General features: G+C 50.6%; 13 protein-coding genes across 13 annotated transcripts; 5 read left to right on the top strand and 8 right to left on the bottom strand.

Moving 5' to 3' along the window:
* Positions 1–109: 109 nt before the first annotated feature.
* On the top strand, positions 110–1027 carry N7537_001400 (TMEM199/VMA12 family protein; the record flags this gene model as incomplete). Its single annotated transcript, XM_056892458.1, has 2 exons — positions 110–367; positions 467–1027. The coding sequence occupies 2 exons, from the start codon at positions 110–112 to the stop codon at positions 1025–1027; spliced, it is 819 nt and encodes a 272-aa protein (XP_056757453.1).
* Positions 1028–1314: 287 nt separating this feature from the next.
* Positions 1315–2891, bottom strand: N7537_001399 (allantoinase alX; the record flags this gene model as incomplete). Its single annotated transcript, XM_056892457.1, has 2 exons — positions 1315–2337; positions 2397–2891. 2 exons carry the CDS (start codon positions 2889–2891, stop codon positions 1315–1317), a joined length of 1518 nt encoding a protein of 505 aa, XP_056757452.1.
* Positions 2892–4266: 1375 nt separating this feature from the next.
* On the bottom strand, positions 4267–6136 carry N7537_001398 (uncharacterized protein; the record flags this gene model as incomplete). The annotated part of the gene is made up of 4 exons (XM_056892456.1): positions 4267–5207; positions 5263–5808; positions 5884–5999; positions 6069–6136. 4 exons carry the CDS (start codon positions 6134–6136, stop codon positions 4267–4269), a joined length of 1671 nt encoding a protein of 556 aa, XP_056757451.1.
* A 674-nt stretch (positions 6137–6810) lies between these two features.
* Positions 6811–7359, bottom strand: N7537_001397 (mitochondrial 37S ribosomal protein uS14m; the record flags this gene model as incomplete). Its single annotated transcript, XM_056892455.1, has 3 exons — positions 6811–6873; positions 6958–7129; positions 7241–7359. 3 exons carry the CDS (start codon positions 7357–7359, stop codon positions 6811–6813), a joined length of 354 nt encoding a protein of 117 aa, XP_056757450.1.
* Positions 7360–7800: 441 nt separating this feature from the next.
* Positions 7801–8611, bottom strand: N7537_001396 (F1F0 ATP synthase subunit i). The gene is made up of 4 exons (XM_056892454.1): positions 8502–8611; positions 8391–8420; positions 8216–8266; positions 7801–8089 (listed from the first exon to the last, which is right to left on the bottom strand). The coding sequence occupies exons 1-4, from the start codon at positions 8536–8538 to the stop codon at positions 8025–8027; spliced, it is 183 nt and encodes a 60-aa protein (XP_056757449.1). The 5' UTR covers positions 8539–8611; the 3' UTR covers positions 7801–8024.
* Positions 8612–8744: 133 nt separating this feature from the next.
* Positions 8745–9356, top strand: N7537_001395 (DASH complex subunit SPC19; the record flags this gene model as incomplete). The annotated part of the gene is made up of 2 exons (XM_056892453.1): positions 8745–8876; positions 8949–9356. 2 exons carry the CDS (start codon positions 8745–8747, stop codon positions 9354–9356), a joined length of 540 nt encoding a protein of 179 aa, XP_056757448.1.
* A 615-nt stretch (positions 9357–9971) lies between these two features.
* N7537_001394 (tRNA methyltransferase RSM22) lies at positions 9972–12457 on the bottom strand (the record flags this gene model as incomplete). Its single annotated transcript, XM_056892452.1, has 2 exons — positions 9972–10817; positions 10895–12457. 2 exons carry the CDS (start codon positions 12455–12457, stop codon positions 9972–9974), a joined length of 2409 nt encoding a protein of 802 aa, XP_056757447.1.
* A 442-nt stretch (positions 12458–12899) lies between these two features.
* On the bottom strand, positions 12900–14081 carry N7537_001393 (uncharacterized protein; the record flags this gene model as incomplete). Its single annotated transcript, XM_056892451.1, has 4 exons — positions 12900–13285; positions 13348–13653; positions 13709–13894; positions 14016–14081. 4 exons carry the CDS (start codon positions 14079–14081, stop codon positions 12905–12907), a joined length of 939 nt encoding a protein of 312 aa, XP_056757446.1. The 3' UTR covers positions 12900–12904.
* A 614-nt stretch (positions 14082–14695) lies between these two features.
* N7537_001392 (SUR7/PalI family protein) lies at positions 14696–15634 on the top strand (the record flags this gene model as incomplete). The annotated part of the gene is made up of 4 exons (XM_056892450.1): positions 14696–14708; positions 14770–15064; positions 15126–15308; positions 15373–15634. The coding sequence occupies 4 exons, from the start codon at positions 14696–14698 to the stop codon at positions 15632–15634; spliced, it is 753 nt and encodes a 250-aa protein (XP_056757445.1).
* Positions 15635–16503: 869 nt separating this feature from the next.
* On the bottom strand, positions 16504–18309 carry N7537_001391 (ribosome-associated complex protein SSZ1; the record flags this gene model as incomplete). The annotated part of the gene is made up of 3 exons (XM_056892449.1): positions 16504–18068; positions 18119–18155; positions 18211–18309. The coding sequence occupies 3 exons, from the start codon at positions 18307–18309 to the stop codon at positions 16504–16506; spliced, it is 1701 nt and encodes a 566-aa protein (XP_056757444.1).
* A 558-nt stretch (positions 18310–18867) lies between these two features.
* Positions 18868–19686, top strand: N7537_001390 (exosome non-catalytic core subunit RRP40; the record flags this gene model as incomplete). Its single annotated transcript, XM_056892448.1, has 1 exon — positions 18868–19686. The coding sequence occupies one exon, from the start codon at positions 18868–18870 to the stop codon at positions 19684–19686; it is 819 nt and encodes a 272-aa protein (XP_056757443.1).
* Positions 19687–20212: 526 nt separating this feature from the next.
* On the top strand, positions 20213–22353 carry N7537_001389 (MYB DNA-binding domain protein; the record flags this gene model as incomplete). The annotated part of the gene is made up of 3 exons (XM_056892447.1): positions 20213–20276; positions 20334–20565; positions 20607–22353. 3 exons carry the CDS (start codon positions 20213–20215, stop codon positions 22351–22353), a joined length of 2043 nt encoding a protein of 680 aa, XP_056757442.1.
* Positions 22354–22566: 213 nt separating this feature from the next.
* On the bottom strand, positions 22567–27214 carry N7537_001388 (putative UDP-glucose:glycoprotein glucosyltransferase; the record flags this gene model as incomplete). Its single annotated transcript, XM_056892446.1, has 4 exons — positions 22567–25683; positions 25738–26575; positions 26637–26990; positions 27066–27214. The coding sequence occupies 4 exons, from the start codon at positions 27212–27214 to the stop codon at positions 22567–22569; spliced, it is 4458 nt and encodes a 1485-aa protein (XP_056757441.1).
* Positions 27215–27975: the final 761 nt, after the last annotated feature.

Genomic DNA, 27975 nt, shown 5'->3' with positions numbered 1-27975 from the left:
GAGCTTAACTGCCACTTTTTTGGGGTTCCGCTTTATCTCCCCTGCGATGAACTAAACCTCAATGGATTCGACTTGATCCGCCCCTGATTTCGTTGATTTTTATATCAGGATGGTCCTCCTTCTTACAACGGATCGCATCCTTGCCGCGTTCCAAGCTATTCCTGCTTCTCGCTACGAGGAGCTAGACCTGCCTACCACGCTCGAAGCACAAGGCCCAATAGCCCACGAGCAACTGATCCGGCTTGCCAGATACCTCCAAACAGACCCAGAATACAAAGAGCATGGCTCTCATACTCCAACAGTGCTCAGCTCCCTCCTCCGCGGCACGAAAGTCTACGTTCCTCCGCCGCCAAAGAAGCCAGAGCCCGTACGTGGTCTATACACAAATCCATCCCTGCCCTTCCTTTCCTTTCGTTGAATACGTAGAAACCACAAATCAGATCCTAACGTTTTAAACACAACCCAGAGCGCCGAATATCTCGCCTCAAAAGCCCGCCTCCTCGCGGCAACAGAACAAGAATCCTACAACCGCCTCTTAAACCCAAACTACCAACCAAACGCCGACCACGCAGATCCACACGCATCGCCCTACACAAGCGACGGCCGAATAGAAGAAGACACACTGACGATCTCGCTTGTTTCTAGCGTCTTCATCTCGGTGCTTGTGACCGGGTTTAGCGTGTACGCGGCGCTCACTCGGTTCCCGACGCCCCAGATCCTATCAAGCGAGGCGGTTAAGGTTCTTCTTGGACTATTTGCAGCGCTGAGTGTTGCTGTTGCGGAGTCGTTTTTGTACTGGACGTATATTGGGAAGGTGGATCGGGCGAGGGTTAAGGAGAGGGGGGTTAGGGAGAGGAAGGTTGTTATTGGGGCTGTTGGGGAGGCGGATAAGGGTGTGGATGAGGGTATCGAGGTTGGGACGGAGAAGGAGGAGATCTGGGGGAAGGGGGTTAATGGGGGTGTTAGGAGGAGGGTTAGGGAGAAGTGGGAGAAGGGGAGGGATGGGGAGGATGTTAAGAGTCTTTGATATGGATTTGTATAGTATTAAATAATAATGACTACATTTTAACACTTGGATGGATTCAATTGATTGCTTTTGGTATTCTATCCCTAAAGCTACAATGCGCTGTCATTAATCTAACGGGTATGGATGCTGTGTGATCATTAGTGCTCATCAGAAGGTTCGATCTCACAGGTCGAGATCGAGATGTAAAGTGGCAGAAATATGTAGAAAGGAGCAAGGCGAACTGCCGAGATGTCAACTTGTCCCAAGCGTGGACAAAAGAGAAGAAGAAGAAGAGAGAGGGAAATATCTCAAACCCGTTTCTCAAGAAGCAGCTTTCCATGCGGCGATTGGCTATCGAAGCCCTGGTCACGGCTGAAGATACGCTCACCACGCAACCAGGTCTCGCGGACCATGCCGCGCAGAGTACGGCCCTGGTACGGGGAGCACTTGTTGCGGAAGAGCATGGTACTCGGCTCAACAGTCCATTCAGCAGAGTCATCGAACACACAAATATCAGCATCAAAGCCGACAACCAGGTCACCCTTGTGCGACTGCAAGCCAACCTGGGCAGCAGTGTTGGCACAGCAGAGACGGACAACGTCCTGGAGGGCGTTCTTGGTGTTCTCGTCTTCGGGCGAAGAGGTCAGGCCCTTGCGACGGCTGAGGTCTGTCCACAGGATGGGCAAGCCCAGTCCAACGGAAGAAATGCCGCCCCAGGCAGAGAAGAAGTTACCACTCTCCTCTTCCTTGCCGCCGGTGCAGTGACCGGGGATATGGCCTGGAAGCATCTTCAGGTCTGGCGTGCAGGGGGAGTGGTCAGAGACGACAGTCTTGATGACGCCGTCGTCGGTGTGTCTCTCCAGCTCTTCCCACAGACTATCTTGGTTCAGCTTGGAGCGGATAGGCGGGCAGCACTTGTGGCGGGTATCGCCGTCGCGTACTTCCTCGGCTGCCAGGGAGAGATAGTGGAAGCAGGTTTCGGCAGTGATCTTGACGCCATTAGCACGGGCTTCCCGCAACAAGGGGATAGCTTCCATCGCAGAGAGGTGAACGATGTGCAGAGGCAGATTGGGGGCAAAATGAGCCAAAGATAGAATACTTTCGATGGCGCAGGTCTCGAATGAGGAGGGTCTCGAGGCCAGGAAAGTTGCATACGCCTCAAGAGGGCCAACAGGGTCAGCAGGTGCATCAGACGTCTGAACTTCGTCGCCCACAGATGCGGTAATGGGAGGCACCATCTCGGCGTGGAACATGAGAGTTGTTGGCTCATCGGCCAGCTCGGCCATGGCCTTTTTGACATCCTCCCTGCCGACAGCGGGGAACTCATCCACCTATTCAAGAATATTAATACTAAATTCGAGAACTTACGATGCTGATATCATTCACTTACACCGCTGTCAATTAGGAAACCCTTGAAGCCACGGACACCCTCTTGGACAAGAGCCTTGAGCTCGCCCGCATTGCCGGGAATGATACCGCCATAGAAGCCGACATCAACCCAACACTTGCCCTGGGCAGCCTGGATCTTCTCTTTCAGCCCGTTCACGGTGGTAGTGGGCGGGATAGCATTGAGAGGCATATCAATGACGGTAGTCACACCACCAAAGGCAGCGGCTTGAGTGCCCGTATAGAAGCCCTCCCATTCTGTGCGGCCGGGCTCGTTCAGATGAACGTGCGCATCAACCAGGCCGGGCAGCAAAACATGGGGGGAATAATCGGTGTAAGGAGTATCGACAGGGAACTCCGATGCTGGAATCACGGAATCAAAGACGGCGGTGATTTTACCAGTTGTCCGTGAGATCACAATAGTGGCAGAGGTCAAACGGCCGGAGATAACGGCGCGTGATGAAGCCACGACGGCAACGGAGGGGAGGTTAGTTGCCATGACTGTATCTGTTGTATCTGTATATTCTATACTTCCGACTTGAAACCCAACAGACTGTAAGAAAGTTGTGCAGATAAGAAGATAAGAGGGACAACAGCCCAAAGATAAGGGGATTGGGGGAGATATAAATACGCCACCCAGAAAAAAAAAAAGAAAAAGAAAAAGAAAAAGAAAAAAAGGAATTCGGGGTCCACCTTGGGGTAAATGAGATTTCACTTTTCACTTTTAGTAAAGGAAGATCCAGCAATATCAAGGGACTATCCACAGGCCCACTGCCGAGCCATTATTCCAGGACGTTGCCATCCCTCAACAACCAGTCGAGACAGTGAAGATGTGAGGATGAGAAGATGAGAAGATGAGAAGATGTGAAGATGCAGAATGGCCTTGTCATATTAGGGAAGAATTAGAAGACAATATTCCCCCCTGCTTTCTCAGTCTCTGAATACCAGCATATTGAGGTATAGCAGTAGATCGATTTTGCGAAGGCATAGACAACCGTCGGGCACCTCCGAGAAATCTGCAGGCAATTCCCGCTTATCGCCTTATCAGCTTACTCGATGGAAATTGTCTTCTCCCGAGATCGCCTAGGCAAGGCCATCATTCTGCATTCTTTTTACTCGATCAAAACTGTTTCCGGGGAAATATTCGCCTCGGAAAGGGTTGACAATGTTGGCTCGTGACCATCTGTTTTTACCGAGCAGTGTTCATGGACCAATTTCGCCATTGTTCCATCCCGATGGCGAGAAGGTGAATGTTGGGAATATTAAAGAGAAATCTTGAAAATATATCGGCAAGAGAATGAGTAAGAGAACAGATCTGATCTGTTGGGAAACCCCCTCCGTCTTCATTCGTCCCCCAAAATCTTCAGGGATTCTTCCAAGACTCATGTCTCTGCTTGAATTTCGCCGTTGTATCACTGGTCCGTGATCAGGAGTGTAATCCACCTAGCAGATGCTTAATATGACGTTCCGATGTTTACCGAAGAGGAGTTCGAAATATGCAAAGGCAGTCATTTAATCTGATATCTTACGCCGGTCAAGGTTGTGACCTTGGTGCCTTCGTGATACCCCAAGATACCTTCATGTACATATGTACCTACGTCGGATACAGTAAAAGTTTCCGAGGACATCAGCACAAGAGGTTTCATGCATTCGCTATCTCAGCCGATGGTAGTGATTTCCTCCTTTTTGTTTTTGATAATTTTCTATGATTTTCTTGTTTCTTGTTCAATTCGTCTCAAGTCATCTCCGCCCGAAAACCCTAGGGAAAAAAAAGAGCACAATAACCCGGTGTTTTCACCAGGAAACAAACTCTAGAGATAACCCACCCGTAGATAAACCCAGCCCACAGCGCCGCTTTATAAGTATGGGACCACTTAGAGGGTTTCATCTTCTTGTTCGTCCTCTCGGATATCTTGTAGATCACTGAGGTTGAACGGGCCAGTCTTGCCGACGATTACGTCGTCGTAGTGCGTCGGGGTTTCCGGAACTGAACGAGCGTCAGCCAAAACGTCAGGAAGAACGCTAGGCAGGTCAGACATGCTAGAAACGCCAAGGCCGACAGGAAGAACACCGGGGACGTCAGGAAGATCGCCTGGAGAAGCCTCAAGAGGAGCCACAAGAGAAGCCTCAGGAGAAGGCCCAGGAGCAGCGACGGGAAGCACGGCAGGAACGGGGATACCATCACCAGAAGTGTCAGGAGAAGCGCCCAGGACATCAGGAAGAGCATCAAACGCATCGTCGTTCTCAACCATGTCAACGGCGGAGTACTCGCTGTCGTCGTCTCTTTTGTCGTCATTAGCGTCAACAAACGACAACTTGTCATTGAAAAAGGTAACCATTTCCTTGGTGAACGTGACACCCGTTAGGAAGCCTTTAATCTGGTTTATGGCTTCCAGGCTGTGAATTTCAATCTTGCCGCCAGGGACTTCCGGAACCATGTCGTCGGGCAATGACGCGAGAACAGCGTCGCTGCTGGGATCGGTCTCGCCAGTGACCACATCAAACTTCTCCATCGCCATTGGAGAGTAATGCATAATGTTCATCCAGGTCAAGATGTGTCCCACACCACGAGTGACCATGCAGGTCGACTTTGTGCTTTCGCCGGAGGAGTATGTGTTGCAACCATGAAGGTGTTCAAGACCGGACACACGTGTGCCAATCGGCTTATCACAAAGAGTCCAGCCACGGCAACGGTGTTTCATGAACCAGGCGAATGATGCCGGGTCCTTCACGTCATCAGTCTTGTTCTTCGTGCTAGCAATCGCCTCGGGGTTGATCAGGGAGAGGGAGGAGATGTGGGGCGACCAGAAACTCCCTAGGGACCATGTCAGTAAGCAATCGCTAACTATGTTATGGAGTCAGACACTTACATTGATTCTTCAGGTATGTCATGGCAGCATGGCCGCCCTCAGACATGCCAATGATGTCGATTCTAGCGCCGACTCGGAAGTTGCCGCGCATCAAGACTTGATGGAAAATATCCTCGACATGCTCACCGATGGAGCCGTTGCCAATCACGTTACGAGCACCCAGTGGACGTTCGCGTTCCACGGCAGAGCTGCGGTGTTGACCATGGACACTATCGGCAGTCATGGCGAACCAACCTGAATTGTGCCAGACGGTCTGGCCGGCGTTCGCAAGGATGAGGGCATTGGGCGAATCTTGGGAATCATCACCGAGCAGACTCTTTGCAAAGCCCAGGATCGAACCGAAAGAAATGCCGTCGTCGCAAGCGTCACGGTACGAGAAGACACCTAGGTCTTCAACGATCTCGCCGAAGAAGACAACAACTCGAGGTGCAGTGATCACGTTGCCCGAGACCAGGATGGGGACCTGTCGCTTACTGCCCTTGGGAATTTTCATAAAATGCATTCCCATTCCCAGGAGCCGGTCGATGATGCAGGTTCGGATCGCCTCTGTGAAGTTGTTAGCACCAAATGATCCATGAAACCAATCGCCTACGATGGAGATGGATCTGAGGACTAGCTAACTATGGAGGGCCTCAATGTGGACCTTGTTCATGCGGTCACTTCGATTGACCTTGTAACGAGGGCCTTGGTCCGGGGCGGCGATGTACCGGATCTTGTCATCTTTGGTGATGACGAATCTGTGTCATTCAATGGACTGTTAGACCACAAGCCTGAGATGTCACATTGAAAACTATGGGAAAACTCACCCAAGCCCTAGCAGGTCTTCAGCGCAGACGATGTCATCGGGGAGGAGGTCTCTCGGAACGCCGTTCATTGTGGTGAGGCTTCGAATCAACGTGGGATATTGAGTTGAGAAGAAAGTCAAAGAGACAAAAGGGGAAGATGAGTGATGGGTAAAAGGAAGAGGAAGAAGAAAAATGAAAGGAACAGGGGAGTATCACACGAGCAAACCCGGAACCGCGATTTTCCAACGCGATTTTCCAACGCGATTTTCCAACGGGGCAACAGTCAGTGACGGTGTGATAAGTATGGCAGGCATCGACAAGTTCCTATCTGCTCAATGACCCACGATGATGCGTCCCTGAACAGGCTACGCCGAAGAATCTTCTTGATAGACGTCGCTGGGCTGATATGATGAGATTACAGCTCAAGTATCAGTCAGGATAGCCAGGCTGATCTGCAACTGATCCTCATGACGGAAGCAAACAACCCAATTGAGATGATCTCAGCACTAAACAAAGAAAGCCTGATCTCACGGCATCAGCAAACGAGGACCAGGCCCAAAGCGATGCCTGGACTGTCATTACGAACATGTCGAGAGCAGTGGAGTTTGGTCGGAGGAACTAAAACGACAAAGAAAGATTTGATTTCTCTGCAAAGGAGAATTGCATACTGTACATGCCTCCACCCAATGGAAGCAAAGAAGAAAACGCCATCGTGCAAACAATTCAACCAGATGTGTCCATATATTACAGAGCACCGATAAAATTACCAACTGGCCTTCCTCACACCGGGGAGCTCACCAGCGAGAGCCTGCATACGGAATTGGTACTATAGAAGAAGACAGTGTGTTAGCGATATGATACCAAAAAGCCTCGGGCAAGATGCGGCCATTGGCCGGAGTTTTCCACTCACTCTGTTGATTCTGAAGTCGCGGAAGACACTGCGAGCGGTGCCTGATGCCACACAACGGTTCTTGATCTGCGTGGGGCGAGTGTAGGCGTGCATCTGTGACAATTGGAGCTGAGCCTGCGCGCGGACACGGCCAGAGAGAGAGGTGTTGCGGATCATGTAGCGGAGAGCTTGTCTGCAAAGGAAGACAGAGTCAGCATTCGTGTCTCAATTCCCAGGTTTTCTCAGCTTGGGATATCCATTCTCGGTCAAGCTAGAACATCTAAGAGTAGGACAGGGATCGTACCGTTCGGGCTCAGTCTGCTCGAAGGCCATGCGCTTGTTGTTGTCCCGAATCAAGCGGGTATTGACAAATCCAGAAAGATCAAGCTTCTTGGGCCGGAAAAGGCCTGCCATTTTGGTCATTTTGGCGTGTTTAACTGGGGGTAATTGCGGAGTTGAGGTCGGAAAATGATTGTCCTTCGGCCAGGCGGAGTTGGTGAAAACTGGCTGCCCGATCGGGTTTAGCGTGTTGTATGCAAGATTTCACGCGGAGCGGCATCAAAGTCCTACGTTACTGCTGGTATTTTGATGGATAGCTGTTGCGATCAAGATAAAATGACATGGCATTGAAAGCAAAGGCTAATTTTGACTTATTGCACGGTCGCAAAGACGTAGAAGTCTAGCCCTAAGTTAAATACTGTAGCAATAACCAGATGTGAAGTATAGAGCCCACAAACCCTATAGCTTTACCTGTAATACAACAATCCCCGGAATATTCGGTTCAAGTTACTTTCCTTGCTCTGACTGATGCAATATCATGAAGCAGAAGGGACACTACGAAAGGAAAATGCGGCTTGCTCAGAATAGTACTGGTACAGCTTGTGAATTGATCCAAGTCACCCCCAATCGAGGTGGGTATACTCTATATGCTTGGACAGGGGCAAACTGCCTGCAGAGTAATCACAAAAAATGCAAGCCGGCCATTGATGGCCTGGGCCATCTCCGTCCACCTACACGTCGCGACGGTTCGTCGCGCTCCTCTTCGACGAACAAATGGGATCTCAAAATGCATTCATTGTCGACCCAATTTAGTGATCAGCCTTGCCAGCGGGCTTAGCGTTGGGGTTGCGGGGGTCGTTCTGGTACTGAGCGGCTGTACGGATATGAAGGTTAGTTGTTGATGCTCGCAGACGCTCATCGGAATGTCGTGTTGTGGATAGTGTCGCATGACCCCGAAACTCGTCGATGATTTATGTGTAACTACGCGGAGAGGACTCACTGTTGGACAGAGCGTTCTGAAGAGAGTTGACACCGTAGAGCACAATGAGGCCTGGAGAGGAGAATCGTCAGAGTAATGTTCCATCAACAACCGCTCCGAGCGTGCGGTATTCCGAATTGGCAATCCATTATTTCCGGATCGTCAGGGAATTTCGGGATTTAAAGGGTATGCGTACCGGCAGCGAAGAAGGGAGCCATGGGCTTGGCTGTAAGTGAACATATGTGTCAGTCGTTGGTCCTTATATCATTCTCCCAAAAGTCGTAATCGAGGTTCAAAAAACACGTACCCAAGGCGCCGGGGAACTTCTTTCCGAGGAGAGACATTGTGACAGGTGAATCGAATGCGGAGAGAATTCGGCGTTCGGGAGGATGGTGAGGCAGGAGGACGGAAGAGGAGAAGTGAGGTTTGGGAGGTTTGCCCGGTCCCGAGGCCACGCCGCCTTAAAGGCGGTGTCATGCCGCTTTTACAGCCCGATCTATCCCGACCATTGTAAACAAGCATCTCCAATCAAAGCTTCAAATCACACACTATGGCAGCTTCATTGTCTTCTTCGGTTACCTCCTTGCAGTCCTCTCTTCAGATTTTGGACAACTCTATATCCACCCTCGATGCGGGTGTGAACGATTTCCCTCGTCTATGTAAAGTGCTCCAAACAACGCGAGTATGTTCTTCCAAAGCTTCATTCCAGGAAAGAAACAAGAAGCTATGAATCTAACCACATATTTTTTGATAGCACTTTGAGCTCCTCCCTGAGCCTACATTGCGCGAAGCGCAGCAATCCCTCCTTGACGAAATCACCCCCAGTATTGCCCACCTCCTCACGCTATCATCGAACCACGTCGAAAAGCTTGCGCGCCGCGAACAAGGCCTCAAGGCGAAATGCGACCTGCAGGAAGGTCGACTCTCATCCACGCCCGAGGGCTGGCCATCCGCGACTCGGAGCCAACCCCAAGGCAGTTCATTGCGGGGTCGTTTGGCGGGGTCCGGCGCTGCCTCGTCGAGCAATGCAACAGCATCCAAGGCAGCGGAGCTGAGGAGACTCGTCCAGAAGAAAGAACGGCTCAAGTTTGCAGTTGATCGATTGGAGTTACAGAGCGCGCAGAAGCAAAGGCAGTTGCGAAAAAGTATGGCTGCGCAGTAAATGTAGCGGTGTCACTTCGCAAGATAAGAATATCTGCTATCACGAAAAGCGACTGGCCTGTCAGGAGCTTCTGGTTCCAATGGGACTTTTGCCCGATTTATATCTAGGTCATTTTGACCGAACGCACTTCGCCGACGCTGGGCAGAAAAACACCAACCCTGAAGCCAGCGACTATCTTTCCCTGAGCATCAATGCCTCTCACGCCCGGTACATTTTAAAGAACCCCGTGCTCATTGCAGGGCTCCATTCAGGAAAGGTCTCCGATGACAACCAACGTTTCTTCGGCTTGACACAGTCACCCTAGGTCAAGGCCATGCTTCATCACAGCCGCCTTAGTGGGATCCCTAACAGCCTCCATCAGGACGATCTAAGAGAAAAGGGGGATTTTCTCAGGCTAAATGACGCGTCAGATACTGTATCAATAAAACAAATACATATCAAACATTGATTAGAGTGAGGATGCTATATTTACATCTGTAGAAATGTGAGAATGATATCCTAGTATACAAACAAGATCCAGTCCCCAGTCCCAATGCCAAATGCTGCCAGTTAGTAGTATAGTACATGTTTTCGAACCTCCAAATTCACAACAGAATTGCGCCAAACCAAAGCCACTTATTCGTCGGCAGAACGCTTGTTGGAAGCCTGACGAACCTTCTTTTTATCATTATGCTTCTTCCAACTGGGGATATGCTGGCCCCTCTTCTTGACAGGGACATCAGGAATATCCGAGTCATGAACCCCATATTCTTCATCCTCCTCTTCTCCTTCATTCTCAAAGTCACCCTCTTCCTCGGCGTCACCCTTGGTCGCCGCACGGCGAGCCAGGCGCTCCTTCTTACCCTCACCATGTTTATCGCCAAGGTTCAGGTTGCGCGGGACGCGGGTCTTAGCCCCCAGAGCCCACAGGTCTCCCCAATGAGACTTGCGGGCGTCGCGGTAGGCCTGTCGGCTGTAGGAGCGCGGGACGGTCCAGCGCTCGATTTTTCCGGCGGGTGTGCAGAGATCGAAGGTCACATGGCCGCGGCGTTTCATGGGTGGGTAGATGGCGCGAGGGAGGGATAGAGCGTTGAAGGCTGGCTTGTTGGGGATATCAGACTCCTCGGGGTCCTCGAATCCTTCGAACGCGGCATCTGTAGCCTCAGGACCTTGGCGAATTTCTTGCTCTTGTCGTAGGTCTACGCCACGCTGCACGGCGAGGTAGCTAAATTTGAGATCTTCGTGGTTGCGGTCTTTCGCTCCCATGATGCGCTGTAGGAATGGAGGGCGAATGTATCGCTGCTCGAAATGGCAGTAGTCTCTACGGCCCTTAGTAGCACCCGAAGAATTGTGCATTGGGCAGGTTGAGTGGTTGGTGCAGGGAGCGACGATCATTCCACGCTCTTTCTCAATGACCTCGCGTTCGTCGGGGTTTTCGAGGAAGTTGTCGTATTCGGTAGAGCCGGGGCTTGCGATATGGCGCTTCAAGAGCATTTCACGAGCTCCAGAGATAGCCTCGAATCCCTTCTGGCGGCCCTTCTCGAGGAGAATGAGAATACCCCGTTGGGGTTCAGTAGAGACCACAGATTCTCCACGTGCTGTTTACGTTCATATTCTTCTTCGAGGTTGAGAAGAGAGTGCGGTGCAATGATGACATCGTACTGCTTGCGCTTAGGGGCATCCCGCGAGTCATCAATTGTAGGCTTCTCGCGTACATGGACATAATCAGGTAGCCGTGGGAGGAAGGTAGTGTTGTCCAACATGATAGCAGCGCGCATCCGAAGGGCATCGGAGCCTGTCAACACAGTTGATCTCCCAAAGGGGATGGGGGCTCCCGCGGGGTGATCTGGCACCATGAGATCCCATTCCGCGCGGATGACATCTCTCCAGGCCAGGATGCCGGCACCACCACCGCTGGCATCAAGAACGTTTGGCCCACCCTCTTGTGCGATGAGACGGCGGATCCAATCGGCACCCAATCGCTTGCGAATCTCAACCATAACACTAAGTGTCGACGCGTAGATTCCAGGGTACAAGGCCGCCAAGTATACGTTAGCCTCCATTTCTCCCATTTGACGCTGCGAAGCCTGAAGAGCGACAGGAAGCTGTGGTAATTGGGCACGCGGAGGAGCCGTTGTACTCGAATGGGGCAATCCTGGCCCTCCAAACAGGCGCCGAGCAGCCTCGGAAATATGCTTGTTGGAGAATTCCGACAGAATGACCGATATGGGGCCAGTGACAGTGTCCTTGGGCAGATGGATAGTTGTAGGATCAGTTCCGAATTTGCCCTCGAGAGTGAGCGGATGCATTCTTGGAGCAGAATCAGGAACTGCCTCGTTCTCGAATTCCTCGAGCATAAGTTCGCCGCCCAGCTGCTCTGCCACTTCTCTGGTCCGTTGCATGGCAATTGTTTCCCGCTCTTCCGGAGAAACATCCATATCATAGACGAGTGGAACATCATTCTCCGCTGCGCTTCCTTCGATATCGACTTCCTCCCATCCTCCTTGTCCATCTTCGCGGAGCAAGCTCAGATCTTCCTCTTCCTCTTCAATCACTGACTCAACTTCCTGCCGAATGATTGGTTCTCCATAAAGGCGGGCGTAGATTTGAAGCTCGGCATCATCCAAAAGCCCTTCTGGCACCTCATCTCCAAAGCGCTGTTTAATCCTGTGTACCCATGACTCTGCGGTGTGTTCGTCTCGTTGGCGGATCAAGTCGATGAGCTCGTCTCCTTCGTCCTCCTCGCCCATAATTTCCAGTTCTTCCAATATTTGTACCATTTCCGCCTCATTTTCACCGATTCGATCGATCAGGGTATTGATATCATCCGATTCGATGGATTGGCTGGGTTGAGGTATCGAGTCGGCGGTTGCTGGGCCTGACACAAACCTCCGCTGTGGCTGACATTGTGACGCCGCATATTCGGAAGTATTTCTTCGGTGCGCAGGGCCGTTGGACGTGACCAAAGGCGTCGCTTTTTGCACAAGACTGCGTTGCTGTGTAGGTGTCAAACGGTTGGCATGTCCGCGGAGCTGTCGCAATCCAGATGGGCAGGCAAAGGTGCGAAATAGTTCACGCGATTGTGACCGCCTCGCGCCTGATGCTGAAGACCTGGACAACATTTTCCAGATCTTGTCGACAGTCCCTTTTGAAAGGTTGAAAGAGAAAGAAAGATGACCGAGCCCGGAAAATCGATGCCAAGACGACCATGCGCGCCCATCAAACTGCGGGCCTCTGATTGGCTGGTCCGACTTTGTTCCCTTGGGTCGGTTTTAGCTCGGTGTCAAAGATCTAGTAACATCCAGGCATTTTTATTTTTTTTTAACAGAGATATCCATGGATGTATATGTTGTAGAATAGATGCTAATTGCTTCTGTTGTTATATATTGTACACCCATTTGACAAAGTTCTAGCCCTAGGTAGCTTCAAGATGGCAGATCAATACATGTCTCAAATGACAACCCATTCGATACTACTTCTAAAAGCCCTACCTCGAGTACCAAATCACATCAAGTATTGCAATAAGTAGCTATTCATAATTCAAATGCAGTAGGGTATAAATCAAGCCATTAAGCTTCGCTCTCCGTATCTTCCTCCCCCATGAGCACCCGCAGCGCAGCAACGCAACGCATCACCTCATGCTCAAGGGCCGATAGTTTCGCCATGACTGCCATCAGACTGGGATCTTGGCTCTCCACCCGGACCTTCTCCTTGACACGAACTTCTTCTCCTTGCCATTGAAAAAGGCTACCGGCCTCATCATGGGTTGGCGCTCGCGAGCCGAATATCCGATCTCGTAGAGAGAACCGCGTCAGGGAGATATCCGAAGAAAAAGCGGTTGGCGTGTGATTAAGGGCAGTAGGCTCTAGAGTCCGAAGAAGAAGAACTAGGGCGGAATCTGTGATAGAGAGATGGAATGAAAGGTGTGGCGGAAGCGGAGGGTCAAACATCTGTGCAGCATACATATCAGCAAAATATTGCAGGACTTGTGTGTCAAAGAAATCGAACATACATTTTCGGTTGCAGAGGTATCCCACCACTTGCCTCGCGTCTCATCGCCTTCTCCTTTTAACATTTGTCGCGCCTCACTGATGGTCTCGAGCAAGAGGTGTAGTTGGCTGAAAATAAAGCCTGCGTTGAGAGGATCGCCTGTCCATGTGCTCACATCCACAATATCCAGACTCTGAGCCACGAGATCTCGAACCGATACCAGTTGTCGAAGAACCAGTTCCGGAGCTCCAGGGGACTGAGATAGGTTCAGTCGGGTGCTAGGGGCACCCCGAGGAGGCGGGAGCGACGTAAGACGAAGTTGGACATCCTGGAGAGGGATTGGGTTAGTTGCATATTCATTGGGAAATACTCGGGATACATACGCCCTTCACGACCTTGGTGCCGATTCTAGTCACGAAGCCCTTCACATTTTCCGACCGCAGCGAGGACAGTACCAAGGTTGATCCCGGTTCTTGGGGAGCTAGGAGGGCAGCGCATTCTTGGAGACCTTCCTTCAATGAAGCAAGTGAATCCTGCAACGAATGCAAGAGCCACTCTAGCTCTCGGGCCTAAGATAAAAATGTTGGCATTATACTAGAGAAGATCCACACTCCAAGGATCATAGCTACAGCCCACCAGATCTCCGTGTAGAGATCGCCTGCTATAAGGGTCCATATATGTTTTACATACCAGCGCAGTGTCCGCCTCACGGTTGATCTGCTCTGCGGGCAGTGGGGGGTATGCCCAGGTCGCCATTACAACGTTGTACGGGGTGGGAGGTTCGCAGTGTGTACCCTCGGTCGAGTCTGGGGATCGGGTTGGGCAAACAAGGTTTTTTTTTTTTCTTCCGGTAAGGTGCAAAACTGGATAAGACAAAAAAAAACGTTAATATTTGATGGTCCACGTCACTTTTCTTCCATAGGACCAATGTTGTTGCGAGAGGTGCAACGTCGTTTCATTTGGGCGTGCTCGTTGACTTCGTCATGGACCGCTCAGACTAACCCGATATGGCCATAACGCCTAAAGTAAAGTGTACGCTAACTACGAACAGCTAGCCGATCAGGTGCAACTATGACGTTGTGATCGTCGATACTCTTAAGTTTTGTAGAGAAGAAGAAGAGAGGAGGATGATGCTCACTCGTCATTATATCACACTGGCCAATGGTCCCGGATACCCCGGCTGCTCTTGCATGCTTTATACCAGCTAGCGTTTTCCACTTCAAATTCCGACACCTTCTTTCATCTCTTGACACTCTCCTTGTGCAACCCATTCCCTTTCAAGATACGAGACAATCAACCTTGAGAAAAAGGAAGAAAAAAAGCCCCTCAGTCAAATTCTAGTGTGTGACCTACAATAAGTACCAAACAAAATGGGTCTCAGCAGTACGTCGACCGATCCCTGATCAACAAATCTATAACACCTTAATCTGACTATCATCTATAGGAGCAACATTGGGCTTCACGGGCCTGTTTTTCATGGCCGGGTCGATTTTACTGATCTTCCTCACTTTGCTGGGAGGTGCACGCGACAGCAATCCGTTGAACCGAGTTTACTTCCTCCAGGCGGACACGGGAAATATTCCAGGCGCACCATCAACCTCGCGTTGGACATTCTGGAACCTCTGCGGAGTGAAGGACGGCAAGAATGACTGCGGAGATACCCATGTGGATTTCCCATTTGACCCCCCAAGCCACCGTAACTTCGACACGACCAATAATGTCCCTAGTCAGTTTATCGGGTAGGTGACCAACTGATATATCATGATTTTCCGAGTCGCTCTAACCATACCTATGCTATAGAACAAACCACTACTTCTTGATGTCACGGTTCATGTTCCCCTTCATCATCATCGGTCTGTTCTTCGCCGTGTGCTCTTTCTTCACTGGTATGCTGGCCATCTGTACCCGCGTTGCCAGCTATCTCTCCGGTTTCCTGGCCTGGATCGCTCTGACTTTCCAGGTCATCACGACCTGTCTCATGACGTATGTATATCCACAATTGGAACTGGGGTTGTTCCAGGAACAAAATGCTAACTATATTTCATAGTGCTGTCTTTGTCCAGGGCCGCCACGCGTTCAACAGTAACGGCCAGAAAGCATCCCTCGGTGTCAAGGCATTCGCCTTTATGTGGACCGCATCTGTCTGCCAGTTCCTTTCGTGCTTGTTGTACTGCCTCGGTGGTGCCGTTGGCCGGAAAGATACTAGCAGTGGGTACAGTGGACGCAAGGAGCGCCGCCGTGGTTTCTTCTCCTCGCAGCGCTCAAACAGCGTGAAAAGCCAGAAGAAGGAAGCCACGAACTACGCTTAAATGGATGTATCGTGACCGTGAGAAGCCTGCTCCCTCATTTCGACAAGAACAAGCCGGAGCACCTGAAAATGTCGACATGAAACTGTCGATCTCCGGACTATCCCACACATGACTTTGTCTTCCTGCGTTGATACCCCCCTTGAGAGTTTATTCTTTCTTCGGGAGGCCGCTTGTTTCAACTGGATCTCATCGAACTGTAACTGAATGACCCGGATGCAGCTTGAAAGATCGAACTACTCACACTCGCTTGATGCTATTACGAACCCCTCACGATCTTTATTCATCTAATCAATCTGCGGCCTTCTTGCATAAGGTGGCAATTGAGCATTCTTCGCGCAATACTCTCCCTGCCTTAGGTCCGGTTATGTTTCTTAAGGCACAAGCGTCTTTGATGATTTGTTGATGAATCCCATGGTTCAACGATTCTCCGTTTTGAAGATCATACAGGAATTTGTGCTTTGAGTTGAGAACCTATTTAATCTAGTTGTAATATAATTTTTACTACCGTTACCTGATTCTTGGAATGTAAATTGTATACAGTCATATATCTTGAACTCACAGGTAACCACGCTTTAGAGCATCAGGATTCTCAATGAATATATAGTCCTCGGAGAGCAGCAGGACTAGCGTAGATTAATATGTCGGAAGGCCTAGCAGAGTGAAGTTGGCCAGAAAAGGGAACCAGTATCGATTGGTTGCATATAACTGAGTCTATTTAAGAACTAATAAAGGGAAAGACTCCATGATGATAACTGCAGTATAAATCGTGGACAAAAAGAAAAATCACAACCTCTATCAGTCATGCATGCATCATCACACCATAAACGAAAGCCAAGTTTTTTTTATTTTTATTCGCAAGGAAAAAAAACTTAAGCGGAGCCATTGACGGCGCCACGGACAGCGTTCTGGGAGCCGACCTCGCGGACAGCGATCTGCAGACCGAGATCGGGGTTGACGTGGACCATGACCTCAATCTTGCTGCCAGCCTTGACGCCCTTGACGGCGAGCTCAGCAACGGGCTTCTCGGTCTTCCAGACAATCTCGCGGATCTCTTCATCATCCTCATCCTCGGAATCGAAGTCAGAGTCATCCTCATCCTGAGCGGGCTTGTCCTCCTTAGCCTTGGGCTCAGGCTTGGTGACCTTGATCTCACGGGCACCCTCGCACACGCGGACCAGGACATCGCCACCCTCCTTGGGGGCGAAGTACTGAGCGATGCGGCGGGCAGGGAGAGCGGTCTCGGCGCCGAGGAGGGGTTGGAAGGTAGTCTCGGTCTGGGAGGTGAACTCAACGCCAATAGCCTTGGTCAGGTGAGGGGTGACAGTGACCATAGGGTGGATGGACTGCTCAATGTCCTCGTGCTCGAACTCCTGGATCAGGGAAGCCTGGAAGGCAGCACCACGGGCAGACAGCTCGGAGGGGTTAACGGCAGTGACAGAGGTGGCGGGAGCAAGGATCTTGGTCTTCTCGGGGAAGATGTTGCTGGCCAGGCTGGCGAGCTTGGGGGTGTGGGAAACACCGCCAGAGAAGATAACCTCATCGATATCAAGGACATCGAGCTCGGCCTTCTTAACAACCTGCTCGATCAGAGCAGTGAACTGGCCGAAGACCTTGCCGGCGAGAAGCTCGAAACGGGTGCGGTTAACGGTGGAACCGTAGTCAACACCGTCAACCAGGGACTCAATGCTCAGCTGAGCGTTGCTGCTCAGACTGAGGGCCTTGCGGGTGGCCTCACACTCGAGCTTCAACTTGGCCAGACCACGAGCGTTCTCGCGGGGGTCGGTCTTGTGCTTCTTCATGAACTCCTTGGCGAAGTGATCAATGATGATCTTGTCCAGGGAGGCACCACCAAGCTCATAGTCGTGGGCGGTGGCCAGGATAGTGTACATGCCACCGCGGCAGGCAACAACGGCAACATCGGAGCGGGTGCCACCAAAGTCAGCCACGACAACCAGCTTGTCGGTAACAGTCGCCTCGGGGCGGGCATCGTAAGCCATAACAGCGGCAACGGGCTCATGGATCATCTGGAGAACGTCGAGACCAGCAGCCTTGGCGGAGGCAACAAGAGCCTCACGCTGAGCATCGGTGAAATCGGTGGGGACGGTGATAACGGCGGCGTTGACATCCTTACCAAGATAGTCAGAGGCGGAGCGTCTCAGACGCTGGAAGTGACGGGTGGTGATCTCGGAAACGGTGACGGTGTTGGGGGTCTCACTCTCGGTGTCGCGGATGGTGAAAGCGACAGTCGAGTCCTGCTGCTGGGGGTGGGCCGATTGGTGGCAGGGAGTAGGGTCGATGGACTTGAATTCCTTGCCGACGAAATCGCGGAAGTATGCGACAGTGTTGGCGGAGTTGCGAACAAGCTGGGCCTTGGCTTGTGTGCCGTGGTACTCCTCTCCTTCGATGTAAGAAAGGATGGAAGGAATTTGACGATCTGAGTATGTTACTTCAAGTTCTCAAATCGTGGGGCTTCATTGTTCTTACCTCCTTCCTCGTTGGCAATAACCTCAGCTTTGCCCTCCTATAAATTTGTCAGTCACCATTATTTAACCCAAACAATGAATATCAGGACGTACAGAGGAGATGCGGGCAATTGAACTGCATGAGTTACCAAAGGAGATACCGATAGCAAAGCGCTCCGCCTCAGCGGGGGCACCGTTGGCAGCGTCACCCATGTCGAAGTTGTAAATATGTACTTTTTTGGATTAAAAGAATAAAGATCTCACGTTACGGCGTGAAAGTAGATTCGGGGGTATCGGAGGTAATTGGTGGAAACTCGATTGAGGGGGAATGATCGAAAAAGATTTTTGAAGATTTTCGTCTGCCGCAAATGTGGCTAGTGCTTATCGATAGTGGTTGTGGCGACTCCGAAAGGCACCGCCACACATCTTCATATGCTGACAGTTTTCTACGATGGATATAGCCTTGATCTTGAAAATGATCCTGTACAGGTAATCTTAACTTGGTATCAGTCGAGAGTACTTGAATTATTCATGTTCTTTAAGGTCGGTCCCAAGCAAGTGCTAATGGTCAAGTCTATGTTGTACATACATTCAATGAAGTCACGTGGTGATAAGAATTGTGGTTTTCTTTCGCAGAATCAATGCGCAAAAGCAGCTCTGGAGACAATCCCTTTGCATGAAAGAAACCCAGCAATACAGCATTGAACCTCTTCCCTCAAACCCTTCTACACTTGGGCTATCTTCAGAATACAGTCTATCCAGTCCGTCATCATGAGCGCCCCGGTTGTCCTATTACCTAGCGACGAGGTACCTCAAGACCATCTTCCTACCAACAACTCCAACCCTCTACGACTCGGCCCCGGTCTCCGCATCCTATCACAGCCCTCTTCAAAGGGGTCCAACCATGTCTTAACAGCTACACAAGCTGGCCTGCTGACGACCGATGCGAAACGAAACACCGTCTCGCTTCTTTCTTTCCCGAACCGCCGATACATCCCCACCGTCAATGACTTTGTCATTGCTCAGATCCACCACTCCAGCGTTGATTTCTTCCACTGCATGGTAACCCCACATACAGCCCATGCACTTCTGGGTCAGCTGTCCTTTGAGGGCGCATCCAAGAAGACAAGGCCAATGTTGAAGCAAGGCGAGCTGGTGTATGCCCGAGTACAGTCCGTGGGAGTCGGCGCCGGCGCCGAAGTTGAACTCACTTGTGTCAACCTGGCAACTGGCAAAGCTGATGGAGGATTGGGACCCTTAACAGGTGGAATGATATTTGATGTTTCGACTGGTATGGCGGCCCGATTGATTCGGGCAAGCTCTTCTTCTGCCGAGAACACAGATGCCATTGAAGGGTTGGTTGTTCTTTCTGAACTTGGAAAGAAGCTGGAAAGTTTGGGAGGATTTGAGATTGCAGTTGGCCGCAATGGAAAGGTGTGGGTGGACTGCTCCAACGCTGCAGAAAGTGCTGTTAAGGTCACTATTGCAATTGGGCGCTGTCTACAGGAGACAGATCAGCAAAATCTTCACACTCATGACCAAAAGAAACTAGTGACGAAAATCCTAAGGGATATGAAGCTTGTGTCGTGACTGTGTCTGTAGGGCCTGAAGTATGGGGTTTACGACTTGCAGTTGAGTTTTTATGTTCTTTGTACTAGCATGTACACTATTAATGCAATCATGAGCATGATACCTGTCAGAACAATGTTGAGTAAATGCTAAACGCCTGGATACATTCGTTATGCAGTGTTATATAGGATGCATGAGTCACGGTAATAAGTTGTACAATGGGCATTGTGTGGAAGTCTTCAATAATTATGATCTGCATCTTTAAAATAGGTTTCTTGGTGCCTTAAATCTTTTTTATTTTATTTTTTTATTTTATATATGACTGTTTCTATTGTGTTCGATCTCTTCCAACAATAATATAGATCATCTACTCCATACAATAGCCATTGATATTGACTCGATTCGCCCCACATAGGCGGTCAACTGGGCGGTGAATCTAAATTGCCCGATTTTACGCGTGGGCTGTAAATTTTGAGGAACCTCGGTCTCTCCTTTTCTACACATCGTCTACTCTTCCCCTCCTTATTCATTGTTGCAGCTCATTGCCATGGGGAATACATCGTCTCAGCCTGAACCATTCCCTGAAGTCCCTGAGAATTTTGGAGATATCAGTTAGTGAAAACACTTGGTTTTCGCGCCATTTGATACTAACATCTGCAATCTGGCAGTTCCCGAAACTCCAAATTTTTCTATGGTTGATGAGACGAAGAAAAAGCAAAATAATCGTCTCTCCTCAGCATCCAAGGCTTCGTCGCCGGCAATTGCGGAAGCCAATGGTGCAAAGCGCTCCGCAGAAATAGACCCCAACATGTCGAATCATTCAAAGCGAAAGCGCGAGTCTGAACCCGTGCGCAAGCAAAATTCCAAGAAGAATCGCAAATCAGAAAAATATGTTGCCGAGTCAGCTTCGCCAGAAAACAACTCACCTTCTGCAATTGCAGTTCAAATCCCCCCACTCCTAGCCAACCCACTCCGTCAAAGCCTAAGCCCAAGTCCTCGGCGAAGAAGGCTCACAAGCAGAATGGCGAAGAATTGAAAAGCCCCGTTTCGTCCATTCCTCAACCTACTCCCGACTTACCGGCTACAAAAGAACCGCCCGCTGTAAACCAGCTGGCTGTCACAAAGCAAACCCCAGCTCCTGACTCACCCAACCCCGAGGGTAGCACCACGCCAGGAGGCAAGGCCAAGGGAATTAGAGGCTCACGCACCAGGGAGAAGGACAATCTGAAAATTGGCTTCTATACGCCGGAAGAAGTGCGAAAAATCGAAGCGTATAAACTCAATTTTTGCACCGTGCATGGCATTGCTAGCGCCAAATTCGACGAGATGGTTCAGCATTCTGAGCGTGGCGCAAACGGTGAATTTCCAGTCTCTTCGGATGTCATCTCAAAAAGCGACTTTTGGAACGAGATCTACGCTCTCGTTCCAGACCGTGATCGGCGATCTGTGTACCGATTCATGCGCCGACACTTCCAAGCTTCGGCTCAGAAGGCGCACGATTGGTCGAAGGAACAAGAGGATGAGCTTATTGAACTTCACGCCAAACACGGTCCGAAATGGACTTACATTGGTAAGCTCATTGGGCGCAGTGATGACGATGTCACTCAGCGCTGGAAGAACAAGCTCGAGCACCAGGGCACCATGAACCAAGGCGCATGGTCGGAGGAGGAAACCAGGATTTTCCTTGACGCCGTGGAATCAACGTGGAATACTATGAAGCCAATGCTTGCCGATAGAGCAGGCAAGGACATGTACGAGCTGGATGAGCGCCTCATTGTATGGGGTAACATCAGCAAAGAGATGCGTCATATGCGGTCTCGACAACAATGCGCAGACAAGTGGCGCAAGATCGTGAAACAAGTCATGATCATGCGGGCCAATGGCCACCCAGGCGCGGTTTTTGATCCCAAACTTGCTGCTAAGAAAAGTGCCAATTGGAATTTGAGACTGGAGGCGCAAAGGAAAAGCTCTCAATTTGTGAATGAGGATTCTGATAACGACGAAGCTACGAAAACTACCAAACGGACTCTAGAGTTCAATGGTGAGGTAGCACCATCTCCCATTGCCGATGCTAATGTCGAGTCCAACCATGACGCGCAGTCCGAGGAGAGTGAGCCCGACTTGCCCGAACCACCCAAAAAGGCTAAGAAGTCAAAGTCCAAGCGGAAGTACAACGAAGACCCTGCCTTCGGTCCTGTCAAGGAAGCCCCATCGTCTCCCGCCACTTCTAGAAAGAGCAAAGAGGAGAGGAAGTGTGAGAAGAAGGAGCGACGAGAGAAGGAGAGGCAAGAGAAGGAGAAGCAAGAGCAGATTGAGCAAGAAGCTCAGGAAGAGAAGGCCGCTCGCAAAGAGCGCAAGCGTAAGAGAAAGGAGGAGAAGAAGAAGAAGCGAAAGAGACTAGAGGAAGAGGAGGCCAACAAGCCATCTAGCAGTGATGCTGAGGCTTCTGAGCCCCCCAAAAAGAAGAAAAAGTCCAAGAAGCAGAAGCAAGCTTCTAGTGACAGTTCTGCCCCTTTGGCTGAACCTTCTCGTCCTGTTGTTGAAGAAACCCCACCTCCCGCACCACCTGCTTCTCACGGATCTGCCACTGAACATGATGCTATCGTCGATGAATCTGACTCGGACGGCGGAGATGACGACAGCAGCGAAGTCAACGTTAAGTATGAGACTGACTCTGATGAGCTGTGAAACTTCATGATTCAAATAGTTTGCCCTTGATGTTGCTTGCTTTTGACACTTCATTATACCCTTGTTTGCTAAGATGTCAATTCTTATGTATAAGAGCGAGCAGTAGAAGAAAATTCCCATGAAATACAGAGGAGATTCACTATTCAATCCAAGAAATGCAATAAGTGTAATCATAAATGCAATCGCTATCTTTAATGAACCCCACAGGGTCAACTATAATTCATCTTTGCGGTCTTCGCCAGTCTGCACAAACTCAACCTCAGCAGCAGCCTGCTCGCCAGCAACGCGACTCGCCAAGGCCGCAATCTCATCATCATAGACAGTCCATTCAGGAACTTGCCTCCTAGCCCTATCTAACTTAGGCTCCTTGGTAAGGGGATTATTACAAAGATCAATAGTCTTTGCCACATCCAAATCCTCATCGGAACACCAAGTCTCACACCAAAGCCACTCCTGCGGCAGACTATGGATGGGGATGTGATGCTGCATGTGGTTTGGCAGATCCTGGTCGAGATTGCTGAGACTGTTCGGATCCGACGAGAGCATCTGGTATTGGCCGCGCAGACGGTCGCCGGCAGCAAGCGCACGGAAGCGGTTCAAGTCGACGACGTACAGCGCAGAGATGTGGTACGGCTTGCCACGGAGGAAGGTGGACCAGTAGCCCTGTTTCCAGAATCGGAAGCCTTCCATTTCGGTTCGAGAGTCGCCCATCGGTGTGAAGCCGTAGGGCGCTTCTTGTAGATCGTGGGTGACTAGCTCGTACATGTCTGTGCGCACAATCTGATCTGCGTCGACAAAGATTACTTTGTCCAGGGACAGGGGGAAGAGGACGTCCAGGAACAGCATCTTGTACCCCCAGATCTCGCGTTGCTTTTCTTTCTGCGCGCGCAGCCAGTGTGGCCATTTGTATGTTACCATCTCGTAGGAGAAGCCGTATTCGCGGGCGAGAGAAGGGAGGAAGGCGCGGAAAGAGGGGGAGAGGAATTGCTCGATGAACCAGAATTTGACAGTGTGTTTGGTGTGTCGCATCACGGAGACCATCATGATGTTCAACATGCGCTCGTATAGGTGTCCACTTGCTACTGAGAAGATGTTGATATCGGCGTGTTGTTCGCCTCCGCTCTTGGACCCGACACCAACGCTGGAGAGGACGCCGGATGCAAAATTGAGCCCTTTAGCAAAATAGTCCATCTTTGAGCCTGGTTGGACTCCTGTCTCGAGAACATCTTCCTCCTCGTGGCCTGGCTTTCGCGATAGGCGAGGGAACAGCGTCCGACCATGGAAGGAGAGCAGAGCAACCTCGTTGTTCTCGTCACCAGTCTGGGGGCGGTATCCTAGACCACCGACGCTATCGATCTTGAAAAGCTTCTCGCTGCGGCCGGGCTTCAAGTTGATCTGCCACAAGCCTGGCTGAGCCTTGAACTGGAAGTACCCCAGATTAGCCATGATGATGGTGTCGGCGAAATAATGGTTGTTCTCGGTGCCCAAGATAAGCTGGACACCTCTGGGGGCAGACTTCGTTGTAAGATCACGAGAGTGGCCCTCAATCAGAATGTGCTCGAGAGCGTAGATAGCGTCAACGTCAGTACCAGACTTGACCGAGCTTAACTTAATGTTATCCAAGTCATAGACTGATTCACTGGGTGCTACGAGCCAAGACGACGGCACGTCCATGCCCAACGTCAGCAGTGCCTCGACTGGCACGCCAGTGAAGGACGCTTGCGGCCGAGCCAGAGCTCCCTCGTCTGTGAAAGATGGCTCTGATTCCAAGACATAGCGGTAGAAGCGCTTGACCGGCAGCTCCTGGAGCTCCTCCTTCGGGTTCAAGAAAATCTTCAGCTGAACGCCGGATAGCTCAGAGAGAACCTTCAGAATCGGCAACCACCGCTGAGCAACCTCAGATGCCGGGTCAAGGCTAACACCAACGTGGATCGTGGGATCATCGGAGTTAGACACGGTGATCACAGAGTGCTCCGTCCTCCATTTACCGGACACGTCCACTCTAAAATCGGGAGTGTTTTCGAAGATACCCTCGGGGACATCCGAGATGGCGGAAAGAGCCACAAGCGAGGTCAATTTGGCAAAATCGAGCGGACTTGAGATCTTATCGGCGAATCCGAGTTCGCCAACAGCCGCCGCAACGGAATCGAGGCGCTTCACTCGTTCGTAGGCAATCAGTTGGCTTATCTCTTCCACACTTAGCGGATGTTCCTTCTCAATAGGGCCGACTGCCCTCCCATTGACAACGAGTCCCTCAGTGCCAGGGTTGAATCCAAGTTCTCTGGCCAGAGTTTGGTGCAAAGCTTGAAGGGCAGAGATCTCTTGGACTTCAGTCTCTAGGACTTCAGTATCAAGATCACCAGATGCAATGTTAGCCAGTACTTGGTCGATAGTTTCCTCCCTCGCAAGCGAGAGATAAAGAGATGCGAGATTCTTAGGGACATCATCCTCGGCATCCGATACCGCATTGTGCAGAACCAGAATCTCCAAGTCACCATTCTCCTTTCGAAGATCCAGGGCTTCGGTAAGTAGTTTTATGCCTGCCTCTGACTCGAAATCACCCACGACGATCACATGAGCGCTCCCCAGAGCCCCCTTGTCTGAGATAACGTGAGGAATCTTGTTCAATACATCTTTATCCGATGGAAGGATGTTAGCGATGTCCACAATCTGTACACTCTTGGGATCCTCGGGCATGAGGAAAGTATTGCGTCTCTCGAATGCGCGAGCCAGGAAGAACTCCGGGAGCCATGCGTCCTCCTCGAAAATTCCCTCTACAATGCCTTGCTGGACCAACTTCAAGTCTCTGCTGATCTGCATACTCATTCCCTGCATCCAGTTGCCTTCTCGGGGGACAGGGATACCGTTCACCAGGAATTGAGGTGCGTCACTGGTCAGACTCAACCGACGCTGGTAAGCATCCGTTTGGGACACTAAAGCATTATACTTTTCGCTCTTCAAGACTTCATCAAGAGACAGAGCTTCATGATCGCCAACGAGGTTGCGCTCTTTAGTCGCAGATTGGAAGCACGATTTGTCTGGGAAGGCCATTTTGCCTTTCGAGGCATACTCTTCGAAATATTGCACAAGAGACTCTATGCCATAGGCATCGAAAAGGTAATGCGCTACCTTCAGGTGCGCAATGGACTCTGGCGACAAGGTGGTAGGTACGAAGCCAAATCTCACAGGAATTCCTCTCTTGATGAACGCTTGCAGGTTTCCAGCAACAAGCATTATGTGTTCCGGGTTAGATGAGTCCACAGACACAACGACATTATGCAGATCTCGGCTCACCGGGGGCAATTGTCCCGGGTAAGAACCGGCGAGGTACTAGAATGATGTTAGTAAGTGTCCAGTCTAGTAGCCACCGAGATAAGTACGAACCGCCTCCAGTTCACCAGGCCAGGAGTCGTATCTAGAGTCCTTTTCCAGGTTGTTCATCCAAATAATGACCTGGTTCCCTTCCAAATCATCCCGGTAGTCATACCGTTGCTCCTCGGCACCAGCTTGGGCTTCAGTGAGGAGTCGGTGTGATAGTAACCTCACGACATCATCCGCAGAGAGACCCAGGCCGCGGAATTTCTCAATCAATTTCCTCTCCCGGCGCAGATGTTCGAGAAGTGAGAATGCATCAATCTGCTGTGTGTCCATTTGCACACCGTTGATCCACATGGCATTGTAACCACCAGGGAGCATTTTTAACCGGTTGTGGCGGATCTCTTGTGCTATTTCCCCAGCGGAATTGTGGGCAGCTACTATCGATGAATATTTGGGGAAATTTTGGGACATCTTGATCAATGTCCCCAAAGGATCAGCGCTGTCCATAACGTAGCTCGCAGAGTTTAAGCCTAGACGATTCACTTCGGAGGAAGACAGAGGCCGTAGGTCATCGGGAGCATCTTCCTTGGTGTCATCTAGGTCAGTTAGAAGATTTTTGGCGCTCTTTTCGTCGAGCTGCTCCGCATCACGGTCATCAATAACAATGTAGTCCGTTCGCTTCAAAGCAAGCTCCACGCCGTATCCAGACACAAATAAGGGACGGGGAATCCAGTTTTGGGGAGGTCGATAGCGTACACGGTACGAGATCTGTCCCTGCTTTGCCATGTCGCTCAGAGTTTCGTGGAAATTTCTGAACATTGGAGAGGCGACGTCTGCGTACAGGACAGCTGGAGGCAGCGATGCATCGCCCAGGACACGATCAAATGGTAGCTCTCTAGGGTCCCTAGACAGAAATTCAATGTCAGCTATTGGAGTCCATACCTCACGAACGAAGATCTACCCACAATTCTCCCACGACATCCTGCTGTGCGCGTTCCATGGCAGAAGAGCAATACTGTTTTCCCTCCGAGTGGACCCATACGGGACATACCGCATCTTGAGCCACCATCAAGGACTGCTGAACCGAGGTGTTATAGAATTGGAAGTGGGCCTCAATACGAGGCGCTGATGATCGAACCGAGAGCGATAATTTGAACGAGGAAAGACTCTCCGGAGTCTGTATGTGACCGTCATCCTTCACAACTGTCAAGAAGCGGTCGTATAGCTCCTTCTCGGTTGCAAGGTCCTCAAACGTCCCGTCGGCGATGCGATCCAACAAAGGGAAATAGGAAGTGGAGTTTTCTTCGGCGGCAGACTCCCTGTATTAAATTCATTAGCCATTATCCTATTGACAGACCTTCTCTAGGCGAGGGATCACTCAATGTGCAACGTACAGGAGCTCGACGAGGTATGGGGCCGAGTCAAAGGAGGCTTGGAGCGCCACGTTCACAGCTGGGCTAGCATTGGCAATCCAGCCTGGTAGAAGGACTGCGACGGCAGCGTACCATCGCCAGGAAATGTGAGATACCGTAGAGGCCCTCATTATCGCGTAATGCAGTGTGGGAGGGCAGCTGTGTATATCTGTTGTATGGTATAGGGGATAGCCTGGTACCGGGCGAGTCGTATGTAGCGTGGTGTGGGCTTCTTAATTAGTAAACATCCAGGTCAATCCATTTACAAGCATCACGGGCCAAATGAGCTAAAGCTCTCAACAAAGACGGTAGTGAGATCGAGGATGAATCGGCTGATCTGGACACTTGGAGGAGGGTTTCGCTATCTCTTATCGCAGCTTCTACGGCAGACTGAGCGGCAACTGGCGCAATCACCGAGGTCTAGTTGTCGACTGCTCTACTCCATGTGTTGTATTGCATTGGCTACAGTCGTGAGATCATACATATATATATTTATATTCATTGGATGAGAAATGAAAACAATAATGATAAAGATAATAATAATTTTAGGTTCAAATCCAGTGAGCTGGACGCTATCGTAAGGACATTAAATCGTAAATCAACACCCCCATATGCTTTCCCCCAAACGCCTTTTTTTTGTTCCGAACGAAGGTAAGGCACATAAATGCAGCCCGGCTGGCTCTGCGCAACAGAGGCCCGACATTGGCAAAGTTGGAAGCAAGCGCTCCCTCTAGATTTTGTGCTCGCAGGGGGACGGCTGCAGCGAGGATGAGAGAAGAGTAAGGGATGACCGAGTCGAGTGTAAAGAATTCAAGTGGAAATGTGAGGAGCATGTTCAGTCCCCTCTCTTAGCTTCGTTTTTTTGGGCTTTGGGGGGGTTTTTCCTTTCCGT

This window comes from Penicillium hordei, assembly GCF_028827395.1.
Source record: "Penicillium hordei strain IBT 12815 chromosome Unknown utg000001l_segment0_segment0, whole genome shotgun sequence".
In the NCBI taxonomy this organism is placed as follows: Eukaryota; Fungi; Ascomycota; class Eurotiomycetes; order Eurotiales; family Aspergillaceae; genus Penicillium; species Penicillium hordei.
This window is presented reverse-complemented; position numbering and strand designations above follow the sequence as displayed.